This window comes from Scyliorhinus canicula, chromosome 5 (assembly GCF_902713615.1).
Source record: "Scyliorhinus canicula chromosome 5, sScyCan1.1, whole genome shotgun sequence".
In the NCBI taxonomy this organism is placed as follows: Eukaryota; Metazoa; Chordata; class Chondrichthyes; order Carcharhiniformes; family Scyliorhinidae; genus Scyliorhinus; species Scyliorhinus canicula.
In genome coordinates, this window is record NC_052150.1 from 95,545,974 (window position 1) to 95,566,306 (window position 20,333).

The 20,333-nt window shown below is 45.8% G+C and overlaps 1 protein-coding gene across 2 annotated transcripts in view; it reads left to right on the plus strand.

Moving 5' to 3' along the window:
• Positions 1–1,234: 1,234 nt before the first annotated feature.
• Positions 1,235–20,333, plus strand: part of si:ch211-254p10.2 (solute carrier family 40 member 1) — a 63,091-nt gene continuing 43,992 nt past the window's right edge. For both annotated transcript variants that reach the window (XR_005460686.1, XM_038797426.1), the window contains exons 1-4: positions 1,235–1,725; positions 1,853–1,920; positions 11,575–11,734; positions 14,700–14,815. Coding sequence is in view for 1 of the 2 variants with exons in the window: in XM_038797426.1 (XP_038653354.1) it covers positions 1,647–1,725; positions 1,853–1,920; positions 11,575–11,734; positions 14,700–14,815 (423 nt within the window). In the remaining variant the exon portion in view is untranslated. The remainder of the gene's footprint in view (positions 1,726–1,852; positions 1,921–11,574; positions 11,735–14,699; positions 14,816–20,333) is intronic.

Consider the following 20,333-nt stretch of genomic DNA (forward strand, 5'->3'; position numbering starts at 1 on the left):
ATAGATGGACGGCTTTCAGTGGTCCTCTTCTGTCCAATGCTGGGTCCCTTGATTGGGCACAGAGTACGTGACTGCGAGGGAGCCCCAGGGAGGCCACTGGAAACCCCAGTACGGTTTGCTCGGTGGTCTTCAGAGAGAGTGGGAAAGCTGTGTGGCCTCCATTTAATCCTTGAACTCCGTCTAAATAATGGGGTGTTAATTGCCTCATTAATGAACCTAAGTGACATCGGTTGGCTGCGGCCAGGAATTCAACGTCTGCCTCTTCTGCCCTCTGACTTAATGGGGAGAGGATAAGCCTCATGGCTAATCCCATTATTAAGTTTATAAAAATTTATTTAAAAAAAATAAACTTAGAGTACCCAATTATTTTTTTCCAAATCAGGAATTGGAAAAATTTTGCGTGGCCAATCCACCTACTCTGCATATCCTTTGGGCTGTGGGGGTGAGACCCACGCAGACACAGGGAGAATGTGCAAACTCCACATGGACAGTGACCCAGGGCCGGGATCAAACCTGGGTCGTCGGTGCCGTGATGCAACAGTGCTAACCACTGCACCACCCTATTGTCCTGGTCGCCATGTTTCCCATTACGCCAAGCTGCATTAAACCCAACCCATTACATTCTGAACCTGTTAGGAGAGATTAAGTAAGCCACTAATGAAGTTTATAAACCAACTATCAATTTGTATTGCTTTATGTTTGACAAAATAGACAGTGATGTTTATACAAAATCTCTTAAGTTTGTCTTTTAATTTATGAATGACATGGTGATGCAGCATATCTGAGTTGAGGCTTTTATTTTACTAATATGTCACAAAAATGTAAATAACAGGTAATGACAGACAGGAAAAGACTTACTGGTCTGTTTTGCCTGTCCCACACAACTGCATTGTGTGACGTAACACTCCCCACCCTACTGAAAAGTTTGCGAGTGGTGCTTAAACATCAACCTTCAGAGGTCAGAGTGCAACAGCATGTCAGCATCAGGTTGAATACACTTTTGATTGACTGCTGCAGATTCTATAGTATCCTACATTTACTGTTTTTCAAGATAGAGGACTGGTCTGCCTTTTGCTTTGCTGTAACAAATAACAGTGAATGCAAATACTATGAAGTCTTTGTCAGATGCTGGATGACTGCTCTATCCTGCTGCACCCCTTTCACTGTCCCCCCTGAGCTCTCGAGGTTGATTGTACTGCTTCTGTCACATGATTTCCAGTGTGTCGGTCTCGTGTCATCGACAACAATGGGGAATTTCTGCTTTTAAAGCAAATTTTAACAACATCACATCACTTGACTGCAGGTCTGTCACATCTAAGTTACTTTACGTGAATTGCTGTGAATTAACAATTGTGAATACCAGGAAACGCAAACGCACAAAACCAAGATACAAGCATACGTTTGTGGATTTTCCTCGGCTATAAGAGTATTTTCATCTTTACCACATCGTCCAAATAGGTATAAACTTATTGTTTTAGAGGACTGGAGGACTCCATTTGCTTAAATGCATTTTCAAAAGATCTACATCCAGTTATATTGTTCCAGATAGCAGAAGTTTTCTAAGTGTCCCAAATCACCTCGTTGTCACGCCTGGCTATCACAGTGCAAGGAGTTACAGACAGATTTAATCTGCATTACATTGCAAAATGCCAGACTGCAAAAGGGTCTGTGTTGAGCAGGAAGATAAACGGAGGGGGAAAAAATATTTGCCAAGAAGGCTTTTTGGTGAGTAGTTTTCGTAATAATTCTTATTCTAGGAACAAGAATAGCCAAAAGAAGATTATAAATCTCCAGTAGTTAATTGCTGGACTTGTGTTTTAAGACTTGGTTCTTTTTTCTCCCTCCCCCCCAGGTCTGGTGTTGAATTTTATTAAGACCCCAAGATGTCTGATTTATGTCAGTGGCGCCCTGTCAATGTGGGTAAGGAAAATAAATCTCACATTACGAAATCTGAGTTTATGTTTGATATGGGAAAGCATAACAATAGATACATGGAGCTGGAGGCAGAGGTTGAGAGCAGTGCTTTGAAAATGATGTTCTCAGATGGAGTGTCGGTCTTCCGATGTCTGTGACAGACTGCAATTTTCCAAGGGGCGACAGCAAGCCTGCATGCCTCTAATTAATTAATTTGCAGGTCAGTTCATTGAATGGCTTGTTAACAGGCTAGAGAGTGAGAGAAGATTGGGAAGAGTAAACCGCCTGGGACAGATTAATGTACAGCTATCAGGAACAGGGAGCCAATATCGATGTGGCTGTTTATTAAAAATGTTGAGGAAAAAATGGACAGCCAAACTGAGGTACAAAGTTGCCATCTCGTGAGCAGACCAGATTAAATATCTCACGGGCTGAAAAATTCAGCAGGTGGTCTTCCCACTGCCTGCCCCGACCTGCCAGAAACTTTATGGGCAGTGGCGAAGAGTCAGGCAGCACTCCCACCTCCCGTCCCTTTGGCCTATTGAGGTTCTTAGGTGGACAGTCATGGCCACTTAAGAGCTTTAACCATCCGCCCCCACTCCCCCTTCTACCCACCAGTATTTACCTCTGGCAGGGGGAGACCCACACCACACGGGAAGCCGGCAGCTTTAGCTGATATTGGGCAAGTGACGGGCGGTGAGACAGGGCGGCCATTCATCCTGGATTTTCCAGGTTGTCTCAGAATTTGCCTTCCTGTTCCACATCCTGTACCTGGATTTCCCGGAACGTCACGTCCCAGATTCCTTCAGGCAAGCTCTTGGACATTGCTCGTATCCTCCTCTTGCTGCAGGTGATGTCTAATCCTGCATGCTGGAGTGCATGGCAGAGCAGCGCGCCCACACTCAGCCATGAAGAGCAGCTGGGGGACAATAAGTAGAGCGAGCACCGAGTTGGAGGAGCCGTGTTGTTCCTCCAACTATATCCAAACCTATCTTTTTTATGCCCAGGAACTGAGTTGCACCAACCTTGCTTTCCTCTGTTCACAGGACTGTGTCACAGTTCACAATACTAGATAAAAGCACAAAAGAAAAGGCTTAAAAAGAACTCCAGCAGACTTGATTCAAAGAACTAGAACCAAAATCTTCTTCGAAAACAATGACTCTAATAAAAAGGAGCAGACAAATTTGTATCGCATTTTCTGAATAGTGTGCTGTTATTAAAACACATGGTGAAATGGTACCTGGCTCATTCTAACTCCAAGGCTGGGATTTTGCTGGCATGCTTTACATGGTCATTGGTACTGGAGATCTGTCCTTAAACATGGAACTTCTGGAAGAAGACCTCCCCAGGAAGCCATGTCGATATAGTTGGCAGTTTCACTGATATGGAAGGTACCATTCCAGACTGGTAAAATCCTGGAGAGGTTGAAAAATAGTTATCAATAAATAGGCGAATAGGTGATCCTCTCAGCCAATATCTTCTTTCAAGACCCAGTTTAATTACCTGCTCAACTCAAACCTATAGAATTCTCCTGAAGCAGAAGTCTGTTGGCGAATGATCAATGTAGTGAATATGACTAAACTAAGTCTAGCCTGTTCCATAATTCTCATGACACTTTTGAACGCATTCCTCTTCAATCCTGTTTTGCTTCAATGTGCCTCACTCTATCATTAGGACAAGAACCTCAAATTAATTTAAAAGAGGAATTGGGATAGTGAATGCAGTATCGCAAGTCACTATTGAGCCTGTGATTGGAGGAAAACCTGTTGCTGGGTTGTCATAGTCTCTGTGAACGTTGATGGCTGACTGGTTGAGGATTGTAAGAAGTCTTACAACACCAGCATAAAGTCCCACACGTTTATTTGGAATCACTAGCTTTCACTCACCTGATGAAGGAGCTGTGTTACAAAAGCTAGTGATTCCAAACAAACCTGTTGGACTTTAACCTGGTGTTGTGAGACTTCTTACTGTGCCCACCCCAGTCCAACGCCGGCATCTCCACATCATGGTTGAGGATTGAATGCGAGGGTGTGTAGGAAGGCTGTCCTCACCTCCCACAGTTGCTGCTTGTTGCCCTCTGGAGAAGGTGCAGTTAAACTGTGCTCAGAATTCCCTGTCACTGATACCACACGACTGGCTGTGTTTGGCTGCTGACTGACTGGAAATCTGGCTACAACTCAAACTTACTGTGGGCAAACTGTCAACCTCCTGTCCACAGTGACCCTCCGGCCTGCCCAAGACACTGTGGAAGTGTCAGCAGCATCAGCAGACGGGACACGAGTGAAGCTTGGGTTAAAGAGCCAAGCAGCAATTTTCACAGCCTCTGATGAAAAAAGAGATCAATGAAAATTAAAAGCTCGTAGTTTTATTAGTGAGGGAAAAGTATTAGTATTATTACCAATGGTAGGTAAACGATGAAAAGTAAGATTTAGTGGACCTTATCAAGTTGAAAGGAAATGTGAGGTGAATTACTGATGAGAATGCCAGACAGAAGGAAAGCTCACTGTGCCATGTTAATATGCTCAAAAGGTATTTTGATAGGGAAGGAAAGAAAGAGGATGTGTTAGTAGTTGTAACTCAGAGAGAAAAGATAAATATAGACAATTCTATTTGCATTCCTCAAATTAGATTGGACAATGAGGAAGTAATAAGAAATTTGGATAAATTACTGGGTTACCTCCCAGAGGAAAACCAAAGTAAAATATTTATTACAGGCACATAGAACTATAAGTGGGAACAAACTAGGACGTCCAAAAGTAATTGTACTGGGTGTAGATGTAGCAAATGCTATTTCAATTAAGCAACATACATATAGACTCAATTCACTGAAGTTGGCACAGGTACAAGAGGAGATTGAAAGCATGCTTAAGAGTGAAATCATTGAAGTGAGTTGCAGAGATTGGAGCTTGCCTATTGTGATGGTACCAAAACCAATGGAATGAACAGGAAAGCCAATGCAGTTACAAAGTCAGATTTATAGCCTATTCCTTGTTTGGAAGACTGTATTAGAAAGGTGGGACAAGCAAAGTTTTTATTAACAAATTTGATTTACTAAAAGGATGCTGGCAAGTACCTTTTTCAGAAAGGGTGAAGGAAGTTTTGACTTTTATAACACCAAATGGTCTATATAAGTTTAAAGTTCTGTCGTTTGGAATGAAGAATGCATGAGCAACATTCCGAAGATTAACCAACAACATAATTTCTACACTAAGGAATTGTTCAGTGTACATAGACAATCTTGTGGTGTTCAGTCAAACATGGAAGAAACATTTGGAACAGTTAAAGGAATTGTTCGATTGCCTACAAGAGGCTGACTTGGTGGTAAACCTAGCTAAAAGTGAGTTTGCAAAAGCCCAAGTTACATTCTTGGGCAACACTGCTGGACATGGTCAGATGGCCCCACGGAATGTGTAGAAGTTATTAGTGAGTTCCCAATACTATCAATAAGAAGAGAAGTTCTGAGATTCTGAGGCACGAGTGGTTTCTACAAAAACTTTGTGCCAAATTTCAGCAGTGTGGTTGCTCCACTGACTGAACTTTTAAAAAGGCCCTGAAATTTCACTGAACGTCAGGATGTCAGAAGGTATTTGATAATCTGAAAAATGGGTTAACCACCGCACAAGTTTGGGCAACACGGATATATGCCAAGCGATTAAGATGGCAATTGATGCAAGTGATCGGGCTGTACTATTATAGGAAGATGTCAAAGGTATAGAAAGACCTGTTGCTTATTTTTCAAGAAAACTAAATATTCATCAAAATAAATATCACCCATTGAGAAGGAGGCATTGAGTTTGGTGTTGGCATTGCAAAATGTTGACATTTATGCTGCCAATGATTCATCAGAGACAATTGTTTATACAGACCATAATCCACTGAATTTTTTGGACTGTTTAGATGGAGTTTATTGCTACAACCATTTAATTTGAAACATGTAGCAGGAAGAGAACACTGTGATTGCAGATGCTTTATCACAACATTGAGATGTAAGAAGAATGGAACGTTTAGAGTCGGGAAAGAAAGACTGAGATGGACTATACTGATGTTTAAATGTGCATGCATAAATATAACAAGATATGTATCCTACAGTGCGATAGTAGTGAATAGTAATGAGTGTTTAAAGTTGAAAGGGTTTTGGAAAATGAAGCCACCTTTTCATATTGCTGGTTCATTTTTTTTATGGGCCTGGTGTGTTGAATGTAAGAAATTGGTATTTATATTGCATTTTATACCTGTTGCAGTAAGGTTTTTAGAAGCCTGACTTAAGGTATATTTTTGTTGCAGTAATATTATTAAAGAACCTAGGTTAAGACTGTATTTGATAAAGCTGCAATTAAGAGATCATAAAAGGTGAGGTAATTATTTATTTTAAGAATATGCTTGGTTATAGAGAGAGGCCTAATGGACCATTATTATGATTGCTAAAGATTCCCTGGAGAGTAGTAACACTATGCAGGTGATGGAACATGATAGTGGGATACAGACGGTATAATTAATAGAAGTAGCCAGGTCCATCTGTAGTTTTGCTGTCTCTAGAAGTTTTTAAGTTGAACAGCAGTTTTTCCAAATGCAGTCAAGTTGAGGAGAAGAGTCTTAACAAGCCAGAAGGATGAAAGGGTCTCTCTGGCCAAAGATCTGCGCAGATACTCAGGTAAACCTGTTAACTTTATTTATTAGCCATTTAGGGCAGCACGGTACCATTGTGGATAGCACAATCGCTTCACAGCTCCAGGGTCCCAGGTTCGATTCCGGCTTGGGTCACTGTCTGTGTGGAGTCTGCACATCCTCCCCGTGTGTGCGTGGGTTTCCTCCGGGTGCTCCGGTTTCCTCCCACAGTCCAAAGATGTGCAGGTTAGGTGGATTGGCCATGATAAATTGCCCTTAGTGTCCAAAATTACCCTTAGTGTTGAGTGGGGTTACTGGGTTATGGGGAAAGGGGGGCGGTGTTAACCTTGGGTAGGGTGCTCTTTCCAGGAGCCGGTACAGATTCGATGAGCCGAATGGCCTCCTTCTGTACTGTAAATTCTATGAATTCTATGAACACTATCGGGTTGCTTAATTGGAGTTAGTAGCAGGTATAGAATATAAGTAAGGTTCTCCAGGTGTTAAAGAACTGTTTAACTGATAATTGTAAAGCTATTTTCTTTAATAACGTAGTTAATTCGGTGTTTAGATTAAAATTTGTTTCAACATTAAATATACCTATTGGTCATCACTCCTGGGGTGATGTATCCTTTCCTCACAGTTTTGCAAATAAAAAAAACAGTTTGTGGTCCTTGTCCAGTATACTTTAATAGAATCACTACAGTTCAGAAAGAGGCACTGCTCCTTTGATAAGTATGTGTACACCTTTTGTAGTCATTGTTAGTACTGTCACAGTTGGTCATTATTTCTTTGGTCATTGTCAATACTATCACAGTTGGTCATTGTTTTTTTGGTCATACTACTGTACAGTTGACTATTTTGTTTTGGTCATTGTCAGTACTGTCACTGTTGACCATTTTGGATGGCATGATGGCGCAGTGGGCAGCACTGCTGCCTCACAGCGCTGAGGAGCTGGGTTCCATCCCGGCCCGGGTCACTGTTCGTGTGGAGTTTGCACATTCTCCCCATATCTACGTGGGTCTCACCCTGGGATGATATGCATAAGCAATCTTGTATATAATAATGTATATGACCTCCGACCAGCAGGTGGCAGTATAAACCTACCATGTGATGTTGTGCCTGGGGGAGTTGGGAGTAGGTTGTATTGGAAAGTCATATTTTGCAGTAGCTCAAGAATAATCAGTTAGCGTTAGTAGATTGTAATATATTTATTCCAGTTATCTTTACCACACATTTGTTTTATAATAAATTATTTTAACTAATCAAGAACTAGATGTTCTGTAGTGCATCATTCCTATCGGCCAGTGCACAGGAACATGACATGGTACTGGGTCTGAATATCGACTAAGAACAAAAAGATTCTGCGAAGATCCGAACATTAAAGATATCACCGAAGAAGAAGAAGGTACAATAAGAAAACAAATTTTCTCTACTAACCTATAAGCTACTGGCAATTAGCACTCAACGCACTGAAAGACTTCAAAGCCTAGGATGGAAAGTCCAAAGGCCCATCAACAGCTTTGGGTCACCGATAATGTAGACGAGAATTGGTGAGTGTTCAAACAGCAGTTCAAACTCTATGTTGCAGCCCTTGGTCTGCAGGCACAGCCTGACGAGAGGCATATTGCATTGCTACTCAATGTAGCAGGTCCCCAAGCAATTACAATATTTCACATGTTTGTCTTTGATAGCGAGGCAGATAGCAAGTACTTCAACGAAGTTCTCAAACAATTTGATCGGCATTGCTTTCCTTAAACAAAATGAGACGTTTTCGCGCTATATATTTTGCACGTGCATCCAGAAAGCAGGTGAATCATTTGATAGTTTTCTAACCGACTTGCAGTTGAAGGCGCAGACGTGTAATTTTAGTACCCTTCAGTCATCAATCATCCGCGATCAGTTAGTGTTTGGGATTTTAAAAAATGTATTATATTACAAACGTATATAAAACATTACAAAATATAAATAATTTGGAAACAGGCTTCCCAAAAACCGACTATACAGTTAATAGAATTCCCCCCCCCCCACAACGAATAACTCCTCAAACACACTCACAAACATCCCTCATTAGCACTTTGAATCTCAGATATTTTGGCGTAACGATAGAAGAGGCAGCCGACGCCATTAGTATAGTGACGCACGCGAGCAAAAAACATGGTTTCAGCGCAGGCGGCCATATTGAGCAGCCGACCTGATCCTCCATTTCATGCCAGCGATGCGGTGAACTACATTTGCCACGACAATGTCCAGCGTTTGGAAAGATATGCTCCAACTGTAACAGCAAAAATTATTTTACGACGCAATGCTTTTCCAAGAAAAAAGCAGAACAAAAGCCATCAAAACAGTTGATGAAGTGTGCCTCGAAGACACGTTCTTCGTCGACATGATTTCTAGTGAAGACACGGATAGTCAAGTCATGCAAAATGGCAATGCTTTCCTGACAAATACTCCAAAAGACAAATGGATAGTTCTGTTACTGATTAATGATACATTAATAAGCTTCAAACTTGACACAGGAATGAAGGCCAACTTCATCAGTTTGCCAGATTTAAAAGAGCTGAAAATTAAACCGCAAGTATTAAAGCAGTACTGCTGCGAGACTATAACAGAAATGGAATTACAATGCTAGGAGCATGCAAGCTTAATGCAAATGTAAAAACCACTGTAAAATTTAACATTGTAGAGGCAGAACACAAATCTCTGCTAGGAGTAGAAGCATGTGAAGAACTTCAGCTAGTTAAGTGGGTTTACAGTGCAGGCAGAACTGCAGCCAGACAACATGCATCAGTAGATCCCATACTGCAGGAATTTCCTGAGATATTTCAAGGCTTTGGCACTTGACCTTGTACGTATGAAATCCAGTTAAAGGAGAACACAAAGCCAGTATTAGTGCACCGAGATATGTATCAGCTTTATTGAAAGACAAAGTGAAGGCTGAACTAGAAAGGATGACAGCCTTGGGCGTAATTAAACGCATCGAACAATCTACAGATTGCGTAAACTTTATGGTTTGTGTCAAAATAAAGGAAGAAAACACCAAAGATTCAGTCTTGCAAAAGGTGATAACACATCCCCATGAGGGATGGCCTAAAGGTTGCAGCTCAAGGTTTTATAATGTTAGGGCTGAGTTAAGTGATGCAAATGGATTTTTGCTTCGACAACAAAGAATTATAGTTCCGTAATCATTAAGGTCGGTGGTTTTTAGCAAAATCCATGAAGGGCACTTGGGAAGAAAAAAGTGCAAGAAAAGAGTTGAAGACACAAGTCTATTGGCCAGTCATCAACTGAGATATTGAACCAATGGTGAAAAAGTGCATGCAGTGTAGGAACATTTTTGTACCCAATTCATTTTTTTTCCAATTAAGGGGCAATTTAGCGTATTCAATCCACCTACCTTGCACGTCTTTTGGGTTGTGGGGGTGAAACCCACTCAAGCACGGGGAGAATGTGCAAACTCCACACGGACAGTGACCCAGAGCCGGGATCGAACCTGGGACCTTGGTGCCATGAGGCAGCAGGGCTAACCCACTGTGCCACTGTGCTGCCCCCAGTGTAGGCAAATTAACTGCTGTACAAAGTGCAGGAAGCAGAAACTGTACATGGTTGAGGAAGCTTCAGTTCAAACTGCTGAAAGAGTCCATTACTCCAAGATTAGAGAGGAAACCGATCTTTCATAAAAAGGAGGCAAAGGAGATTTGAGGACAAATCCACAAATAGATTTGATGACAAATCCAAAAAGAGATTTGACGATAAATCCACGAGAAGACTCCAACCATTGCATCCTGATGGCACAGTCAGTCTGGAAGATTCCAAAGGGAATGGATGGTCAAAGTATGCGAAGGTACTGTGACAAGCAGGTCTAATTCGTATCTCATCATCACGAATGAGGCGAAACAGAAGAGCCTTGCTGAAAGTTAAGCAACCTTTTCTAATGCAACCACAAGAAGAAGTGGTGAGTAATCCTAAAACAGCTGAAGAAGATAGTGCAGCATACGGAGCCAGGACAACAAGATAAAGACACACCAATACAAGAAGAACAACAAGCAACATCCACAGCCACAAAGGAAGATGAAGTAACTTCACTAATGCAACCACCACTCAGAAGATAACAAGGTAAAGATGTAAACCTGAGGGACTGAATTTGTGATGGACTGTAAATAGTCAAATGTTCAAAAGATTAATGCATATATTTCATTGTTAAAGAATTGAGTCATGAATGTAAATAACTACATTTCCAAAGGAAAGGGGATGTGATGATATGCATAAGCAACTTGGTATATAATAATGTACACGACCTCCGAACAGCAGGTGGCAGTGTAAACCTACCATGTGACTCTGCCTGGAGGAGTTGGGACTAAGTCGTGTTGGTGGATAGACGTATTTTGCAGTGGCTCAAGAATAATTAATTCATTTTAGTAGTTTGTAATATACTTATTTCAGTTATCTGTACTACGCATTTGTTTTATAATTTATTTCAACTCGTCAAGAACTAGATGTTCTGCAGTGCATTATTCCTATAAGCCAGTGCAAAAGAACATGACAACCCCCACAACCCAAAAATGTGCAGGATAGGTGGATTGGCCACACTAAATTGCTCCTTAATTGGGAAAAGAAGAATTATGTACTCTAAATTTATTTTTAAAAACCAGTTGACCATTTTGTTTTGGCCATTGTTAATACTGTCACAGTTGACCATTTTGTTTTGGCCATTGTTAGTACTGTCACAGTTGACCATTTTGTTTTGGTCATTGTTAATACTGTCACAGTTGACCATTTTGTTTTGGCCATTGTTATTACTGTCACAGTTGGTCATTTTGTTTTGGTCATGGTCAGTACTGTCACACTTGGTCATTGTTAATACTGTCACAGTTGACCATTTTGTTTTGGTCATCGTTGGTACTGTCACAGTTGACCATTTTGTTGTGGTCATTGTTAGTACTGTCATTGTTGACTATTTTGTTTTGATCATTCTTGTACTGTCACAGTTGGTCTTTGGTCATTGCTAATACTGTCACAGTTGTAATTATTCAGAGTCTCACTTGTTTTATCTTTCAGGGTGACCGCATGTGGCATTTTGCCATATCTGTCTTTTTGATTGAACTGTGTGGAAACAACCTGTTTTTTACTGCTGTGGTTGGTTTGATAGTCGCAGGATCTGTGGTACTTTTTGGTGCAATTGTTGGAGATTGGATAGACAGGAATCCAAGAATTAAAGGTAATACAATTGTGTCTGTAGTTACACACACCTGCATGTTATCGAATCCAAAATTATACAGAAAATAACTTCTGTTATAGCCGCCAAATTCATATATTGTTGCTACTATATTTATATTAAAAGTCTGTCTTTGAGTACAATATTAAAAGCTCTAACAAAATACATGTGACTGCCTCAGAGGGAGCACTTGATGTGACAAATGGACATACAGGCCCAGATCTTCCGTGGGGTGGCAAGCATCATTGGCGTGCCGCTCCACACAAACCTTTGTGTGCTTTGCCAGTGCTCCACATTTCTTGCCAGGCCTTCTGAGCCTGACGCCTCCAGAAATACGGAGCACAGTGTACTTCTGAGAACTCCATTGCAGTGCTGTAGTATGGGGGAAAGGCAAGACCCACGTTTTGTGGCACCAGCTGTCTTATGGTAAGTTTAAAGGTCCAGTGTGAATGTTATTGGATGGGTGAGTGGATGAATGGGTAGGGTGGGTGAGGGAAGTGAGTGAGGTGGCCGGTGGGTCATGGCTAGTCAGGCCGGGTTGTGGGGTGGTAGCCATGTGGACAGGGGTGGCAGTTGGCTTGGTTCAGTGGGGTAGTCATGGAGGTGGAGGTTGGCCGGAGCAATCACGGTGCAGTTGGAGGCTCAGGGGATTGTCGGTGTGTCAAGGTTGGGAGCACTGGGGGGTTAGTCAGTTGGGCAGGGTGCAAGGTATTTTGGTCAGGTTGGATTGGAGGTAGTCGGGCGGCGAGGGGCTTAGTGTGAGTGATTGGGGGTGGGGGGTGGTTATTTGTATAGTTACCCAGGAGTCAGATTAGGATTTTTCTGTTTATAACATTTCCTGAGTAACTATTTGGGTAAATAAGTCAGAGTTGTCTGAAGTCTCTGATACTAACTTAGAGTTGGGGACATTCGCTGGGGGTCCCAAAGGCCAGGGGAATTGCCCATCAGATGTTCAAATTTTCCAGTCAATGCCTATGGAGGCCAACATTTCGGGACTTATGTAGGGTCCTGTCATGCATCTTGGGTTGTATGTCCAGTCTCCAAATATCTGGAGAGCTGAAAATCTGGGATCTACTGTTTGAACATAATACCCGCAGAGGAATTCCTAATGTGCTTAAGATGTGCTATTTAATTGATAGAACCAACAAAGCTTTTGAGAATGTCACCAGCTTACTGTCTGTAAATATTCAAGACCTTGAATAAACCTTTCCATCTCCTTGGTTGAGTTTGCATTACTTGCTGCAGTTGGCAATATAAATGTTCCATAAAGACTATGTTCATTCAGTATTACATCCTGTACATTTTTCACTTGCACCTCCTTCAATTTGGTCTACTGTATTCACTGCTCCCAATGTGATCTCCCCTACATTGGGGAGATTAAACACAGGCTGGGTGACAGCATGCAGAACCTATTAGCTCAGTCCACAAGCACGACCTCAACCTTCCTGTCACTTGCCATTTCAGCTCAGCATCTTACTCTCATACTCACATGTCCATCTTGGCCTGCTGCAGTGCTTCAGTGAAACCCAACGCACACTGAAGCAGCAGCGCCTCAACTTCCACTAGACACATTACGACCCTTGGGACTCCCAAAAACGTTAGACTGTGACCTTTCCCCTCTACCCTGATCCTTTTTTATATCCCAAACACATTTTTTTATTCCTATGCAAAAATCTTCTGACCCCTTTCCCGCATCAGGCCACCTGTCACTTGTTCTCAAATTTTGCTACATCTTTGTGGCAACTGCTCTCACTTATCCCTGTTCCAACTGTTCTACCCCACTCTTCACATTTCTCTCTCTCTTTAGTTCTGAAGAAGGATCACAAAGACTTGAAGCTAACTCTGTTTTTCCCCCTATGGGTGCTGCCAGATCTGCTGAGTTTGTCCAGCTTCCTGTTTTTGTTTCAGGTTCCAGCGCCATAGCATTTTGTTATTTTTGCATTCCTGTATGGCAGGTTTCAGCGAAGTACACAGTCTTCAGTTCTCCGTAAAATGTGAAGTCAGTAAGCCTATTAAATCACTGTGCCCCAAACATTATGCTGCACAATGTGTTTAAGATGTGATTCGGTTATCAGGTCTGCACAAAGTCGGTGACAGGAACAGGTTTAACCGAGTTCCTGGTGCTTGCACCTGGGCATGTTCTCTGATCCAATTTTCTCTCCTGTTTTCCTGAAGGTGTTGATTCATGCATGGTACCATACATAACAAAGTCCCTCCAGAAATTCAGTGTTTAGACTCGCTGAAACAAATGGTCAGTTGAATTAACAGCCAAAAGGTCTGTTTCTACCCAGTGAACTGGGCTCGTGACTGAGTTGATGCCTTCTCGAAATGAATCTCTCTTTCAGAAAAGTTTTTAAAAAAAATAATTTTTATTAAGATTTTCAAAAATGTATCAAAAACATAAAATAACAACACAAACACCATATTAACAACAACAAGAAGAAACAACACAATAACCCCCAAAGCCAAATCCCCCCACCCCCCCCCCTCCAGTAACTACAAAAAGAAGAAATAGATAAGCACCCGGCATATTCAATAAACACATATACACATTTCTCCCTTCCCCCGCAACAACCCCCCCCCCCCCCCCCCCCCCCCCCCGGGTTGCTGCTGCCGGCCTATTTTCCTACCGTTCTGCTCTTTCAGAAAAGTTGACAACATTTTATTCCGTTCTTAGTCGTACTGTAGTTTGCAAATGAACTCAACTTGGGAGGAATACTAGAGTTTCCAAATTGTTTTACATTGAGAGTGCCTACTTGTTGAACACTTATTTGAAAGTTTTGATTTTTTGAAACTTCTATTTCTATCAGCAGAAATTAAATTGAAGTAGCAACTATGAACTCATGCTATTTTTGGTGGGGTAAAGGTGAATGCAGTACAAGAAATCAGAAATGTGTGTTAATTTATTTCAGATGAAACTTTTTTTGCGCATATAGTTTTAATCTATCTCTTCTGAATCATATTTTAGTTGCTCATGGATCCCTGTTTATTCAGAATGGTTCCATCATTCTCTGCAGTATCATCCTGATTTTAGTATTTTCATACAAGAAATGGATTGAAGAAACTTGGGATGGATGGTTAACTGTGAGTATCTGCTGAGGGATTTTTAAAGATTCCAATCTATGTAAAGCGTATCGATAAACCAAGCGTGTATATTGCTTGAACATTTGCTGTTGCAAAATAGTGTCAAAGAATAGAAAACAGAACAATATTTGGTTATTTTGTGAATGTGGACCTTGATCTACAGTCCTTGTGCGAAATCATCAAGTTGAACAAAACAACGCAGAACCCACTCCATGCTTGGTCACACTGGTAAAGCAGTTTAATTTGAAATCTGCATCAATGTTAATAACAGCAATAGATTGGCATGTCTCCAAACTCACTCCCCTCCGCACCCTTCACTCCAGGCAGAGGAACACCTTTCTCATTGGCCGGTAAGAGAAATTCTGGAAATTGTTGGAAGAAAAGAGATCAAGTAGATAATGAAGCTGTACACCAGTTGTTTGCTCGTGCTGCAGCTAATCCATTTAAGGGCAACTTCTAACAGGATTACTTTTCAACTATGCACCTAACGGTCTAAGAAAAAAAATCTGATTGTTTCCAAAAGATTTGGGCAGAATTTTAATTGTTCAGGGGCCAGGGATGGGTGAAAGCACTAATAGTTAACATTTTGGATCAGGAACCTGAAATGATCCTCTCCACGTCCATGTTGAGCCCGAGGTATGTGAGGAATCCCGTGGAGCTGCCAGGAATCATAGAACATACAGTGCAGAAGGAGGTCATTCGGCCCATCGAGTCTGCACCAACCCACTTAAGCCCTCACTTCCACCCTATCCCTGTAATCCAATAACCCCTCCTAACCTTTTTGGACACAAAGGGCAATATATCATGGCCAAACCTGCACACCTTTGGACTGTGGGAGGAAACCGGAGCACCCGGAGGAAACCCACGCACACACGGGGAGAACGTGCAGACTCCGCACAGACAGTGACCCAATGGGGAAGCAAACCTGGGACTCTGGCGCTGTGAAGTCACAGTGCTCGCACTGTGCTACCGTGCTGCCCCAAAGTAAATAAAGTAAATAAAATATTCAAAGCAACAATTAACTGAGAATTTAACTCGGCATTCTGGCTTCAACAGCCAGTGTACTGGGCCGGGATTCTCTGAGCCTCGGCAGCGAAATGGCGCTCAGCGCGGGGATGGAAAATGGCGCCTCAGACCTGCGATTGGGTCTGATGGTGGGACGCGATTCTCTGGCGACCAGAGAATCGGCGGCAGTTGCACGCGCATGGTCGATGCGGCGCCGGCCAGGGGCCATTGAAAGAGGCCCCCGCGGCGATTCTCCGCGGTCGACCGGCCGTGATATCGCCGGCATGGTTCACGTATGGTTCCACCCGGCAGGAGCTTGGCGTCGCGACTGGGGTGGCCGTCCTGGTGGGGGGGGGGGAGTAGTCTCCGGGAAAGTGCCTCCACGACCTCGTGATCTGGGGGGGCTACCTTCTTTCTCGCCAACCCACTGTGTGGCTCCGCCATGTTGCGCAGCGCCGCAACGGACGCGACTGGCCGACATGCGCATGTACAGACTCGCGACGAGCAGTACAGGTCCGCGTACGGCATCGCAGAGCGCTCGGGCGCTGTGCTGGCCCCTTGTGGGCTACAGAATCGCTGGGCCACGAGGCCCATTAACGCTGGCGAGAAACACTCCGGTGAGTGCCTATATACGAGGCTTCAGGGTATCAATTACTCTGGAATGCATCCACTTGCATCTCCCTGTCAAAGATCACTGCCGAATGCGAACAATTTATGCATCTATAGCATGGGCCTCTGATCTGGAGCAGCCGGAAGAGCCAAATGTACAGCTTCAGCCCCAGGCGCCACACTGCTGGCCACAGCAACACCAGGAGTCACGCTGCCGGCCGCAGCAACACCAGGAGCCACACTGCAGGCCACAGCAACACCAGGAGCCATTCTGCCGGCCGCAGCAACACCAGGAGCCACGCTGCAGCAACTGCAGGAGCCACTCTGCCGGCTGCAGCAACACCAGGAGCCACGATGCCGGCCACAGCAACACCAGGAGCCACGCTGCCGGCCGCAGCAACACCAGGAGCCACGCTGCCGGCCGCAGCAACACCAGGAGCCACGCTGCCGGCCGCAGCAACACCAGGAGCCACGCTGCCGGCCGCAGCAACACCAGGAGCCACGCTGCCGGCCGCAGCAACACCAGGAGCCACGCTGCCGGCCGCAGCAACACCAGGAGCCACGCTGCCGGCCGCAGCAACACCAGGAGCCACGCTGCCGGCCGCAGCAACACCAGGAGCCACGCTGCCGGCCGCAGCAACACCAGGAGCCACGCTGCCGGCTGCAGCAACACCAGGAGCCACGCTGCCGGCCGCAGCAACACCAGGAGCCACGCTGCCGGCTGCAGCAACTGCAGGAGCCACTCTGCCGGCCGCAGCAACACCAGGAGCCACGCTGCCGGCTGTAGCAGCCCCAGGAGCCACGCTGCCGGCTGTAGCAGCCCCAGGAGCGAAGCTGCCGGCCGCAGCAGCCCCAGGAGCCACTCTGCCGGCTGTAGCAGCCCCAGGAGCCATGCTGCCGGCTGTAGCAGCCCCAGGAGCCACGCTGCCGGCTGTAGCAGCCCCAGGGGCCACGTTGCCGGCTGCAGCACCAGGAGCCACGCTGCCGGCTGTAGCAGCCCCAGGAGCCATGCTGCCGGCTGTAGCAGCCCCAGGAGCCATGCTGCCGGCTGTAGCAGCCCCAGGAGCCACGCTGCCGGCTGCAGCAACACCAGGAGCCACTCTGCTGGCCGCAGCAACACCAGGAGCCACGCTGCCGGCTGCAGCAACACCAGGAGCCACTCTGCCGGCCGCAGCAACACCAGGAGCCAAGCTGCCGGCCGCAGCAACACCAGGAGCCACGCTGCCGGCTGTAGCAGTCCCAGGAGCCAAGCTGCCGGCTGTAGCAGCCCCAGGAGCCACGCTGCCGGCTGTAGCAGCCCCAGGAGCCACGCTGCCGGCCGTAGCAGCCCCAGGAGCGAAGCTGCCGGCCGCAGCAGCCCCAGGAGCCATGCTGCCGGCCGTAGCAGCCCCAGGAGCCACGCTGCCGGCTGCAGCAGCCCCAGGGGCCACTCTGCCGGCTGTAGCAGCCCCAGGAGCCACGCTGCCGGCTGTAGCAGCCCCAGGAGTCACGCTGCCGGCTGCAGCAACACCAGGAGCCACGCTGCCGGCTGCAGCAACACCAGGAGCCACGCTGCCGGCCGCAGCAGCCCCAGGAGCCACGCTGCCGGGCGTAGCAGCCCCAGGAGCCACGCTGCCGGGCGTAGCAGCCCCAGGAGCCACGCTGCCGGCTGTAGCAGCCCCAGGAGCCACGCTGCCGGCTGTAGCAGCCCCAGGGGCCACGCTGCCGGCTGTAGCAGCCCCAGGGGCCACGCTGCCGGCTGTAGCAACACCAGGAGCCATGCTGCCGGCTGCAGCAGCCCCAGGAGCCACGCTGCCGGCTGTAGCAGCCCCAGGAGCCAAGCTGCCGGCTGTAGCAGTCCCAGGAGCCACTCTGCCGGCTGTAGCAGCCCCAGGGGCCACACTGCCGGCTGTAGCAACACCAGGAGCCACGCTGCCGGCTGTAGCAGCCCCAGGAGCCACGCTGCCGGCTGTAGCAGCCCCAGGGGCCACACTGCCGGCTGTAGCAACACCAGGAGCCACGCTGCCGGCTGTAGCAGCCCCAGGAGCCACACTGCCGGCTGTAGCAGCCCCAGGAGCCACGCTGCCGGCTGTAGCAGCCCTAGGAGCCACGCTGCCGGCTGTAGCAGCCCCAGGGGCCACGCTGCCGGCTGTAGCAGCCCCAGGAGCCACGCTGCCGGCTGTAGCAGCCCCAGGAGCCACGCTGCCGGCTGTAGCAGCCCCAGGAGCAACAGCAGCAGACGGCCACGGGACGGAGAGAGTGGACAGAGAACTCCAGTTAGAAGACACAATATCCCAACACAAAGTACACAGTGAGCGAGTGTCCTTGACAGGATGGAACTACGGTGCCGAAGGAGGCTCTGACTCTCACGGCAGGCCATTGTTGACGTCTGCAGCCTCCTAGAAGAAGACTTCATTCTAGAGGGCAAAGTATACTTGTTGCCAGTGGCTGTTAATGTCACCACAGCTTTGAATTTCTTTGCCTCTGGCTCCTTCGGGTATCTGCTGGTGACTTCACAAGGATCTCTCAAACTGCTGCCCATGAGTGCATCTCTAAGTGCGTGAATTCAGGGATTTTACTTCTCAATATTCAGCTAGTGTATGACCACCATAAGGTGGCCATGCGTGGTCTGCACTAGATATCCAGGGATCTGCCAATACTCATTCATTTCTGTGGCAGTCACATTTCTTCTCTTCATGTTTCCATACATGATCACCAGTGGCTCGCCCTTGTGGAGCAAGGACAACCTCTGCAGACCTGGCTGCTGACTCCTGGAAGGAGCCATGCAATGAACCAGAGGTGAGATATATCAAGAGCCACATCTCACATGAACATCAGAGATGGGAACAGGAATATACCATTTGCCCCATTGAGCCTGACCACCATTCAATATGATCATGGCTGACATTGGGTTATCCCTTGACTCCTGGAGAGATCAAACATCTCTCTATCCTATTATATCTATTATAAGGTTGTTCTATTTTAACCTGTAGGTCTATTTTAGGCTGCATTTGTTGCGTGCACAGCTCTAGTGTTTTACTCTGTTATCTAATTGCGAGTGACCGAGTAGCAGCGACTGTGAGCAGAGATGTTTAACAAACAGTTATTGGAGTTGCAGGACGGTATTTCTCTTACAACCTCAGCTTCTTTACTTGTATGTCTTGTCCCCTGGATCAACTGGACATTTTAGGAACTAGGAACTTACCCAGAGTTCCATCAAATGTTCTTGTAGCCCATTAGTGGTGCTCTCAAAACATTTAAAATCTATTCGCAGATCGGGGAGATGTGTTACGGACGTAAGTGCATAACCCAGAGTTTTCTGTGTGATCCTGGATTGGCAGCAGGGCAGTACAATCCGGTTCTGTCAGGTCAGAATCAGCTTTGAAGTTAAGGTCACCAACCTCATGCCACATAACCACAGGCAACGAATGGGGGAGGGATATGTAAACAAGCTCCTGTGGCTAGGGCAGCATCTGTAAGTGAATTTCCACTCACTGCTTCTCTGAGGATCCTATTGTTAACAATCTGTGCAACATCATTGGCTCATCATGGTTAAATAAATCAAATCCATACACTCTTCAAGTAACAAGATGTCAAAGTGTTAAAGGGTTGAACAATCACAGTGCAGCAGAGCGACATCATTGGTTTTCTGAGCATGCATGGACCAGTGTGCAGATGAGTATTGGCAATCATCTTGCGTTAGCAGGAGATACTTAATTTAGAGTGAAGAAGGAGGTCATGTGACCTATTTAGAATGATGCTTGATAACCAGAAAGGTTTAGTTGCTTAGGAATAGGAGGCTCATGTCAAGGAACTTGCTGAAAGGTGGGAGATTCTCACACCTGTGACAAAAGACCAGAACAGCTGGACTATTTCAAAAGCCCCATCTGCAGAAATAGCTACATTGATAGTGGACGGCACAGTG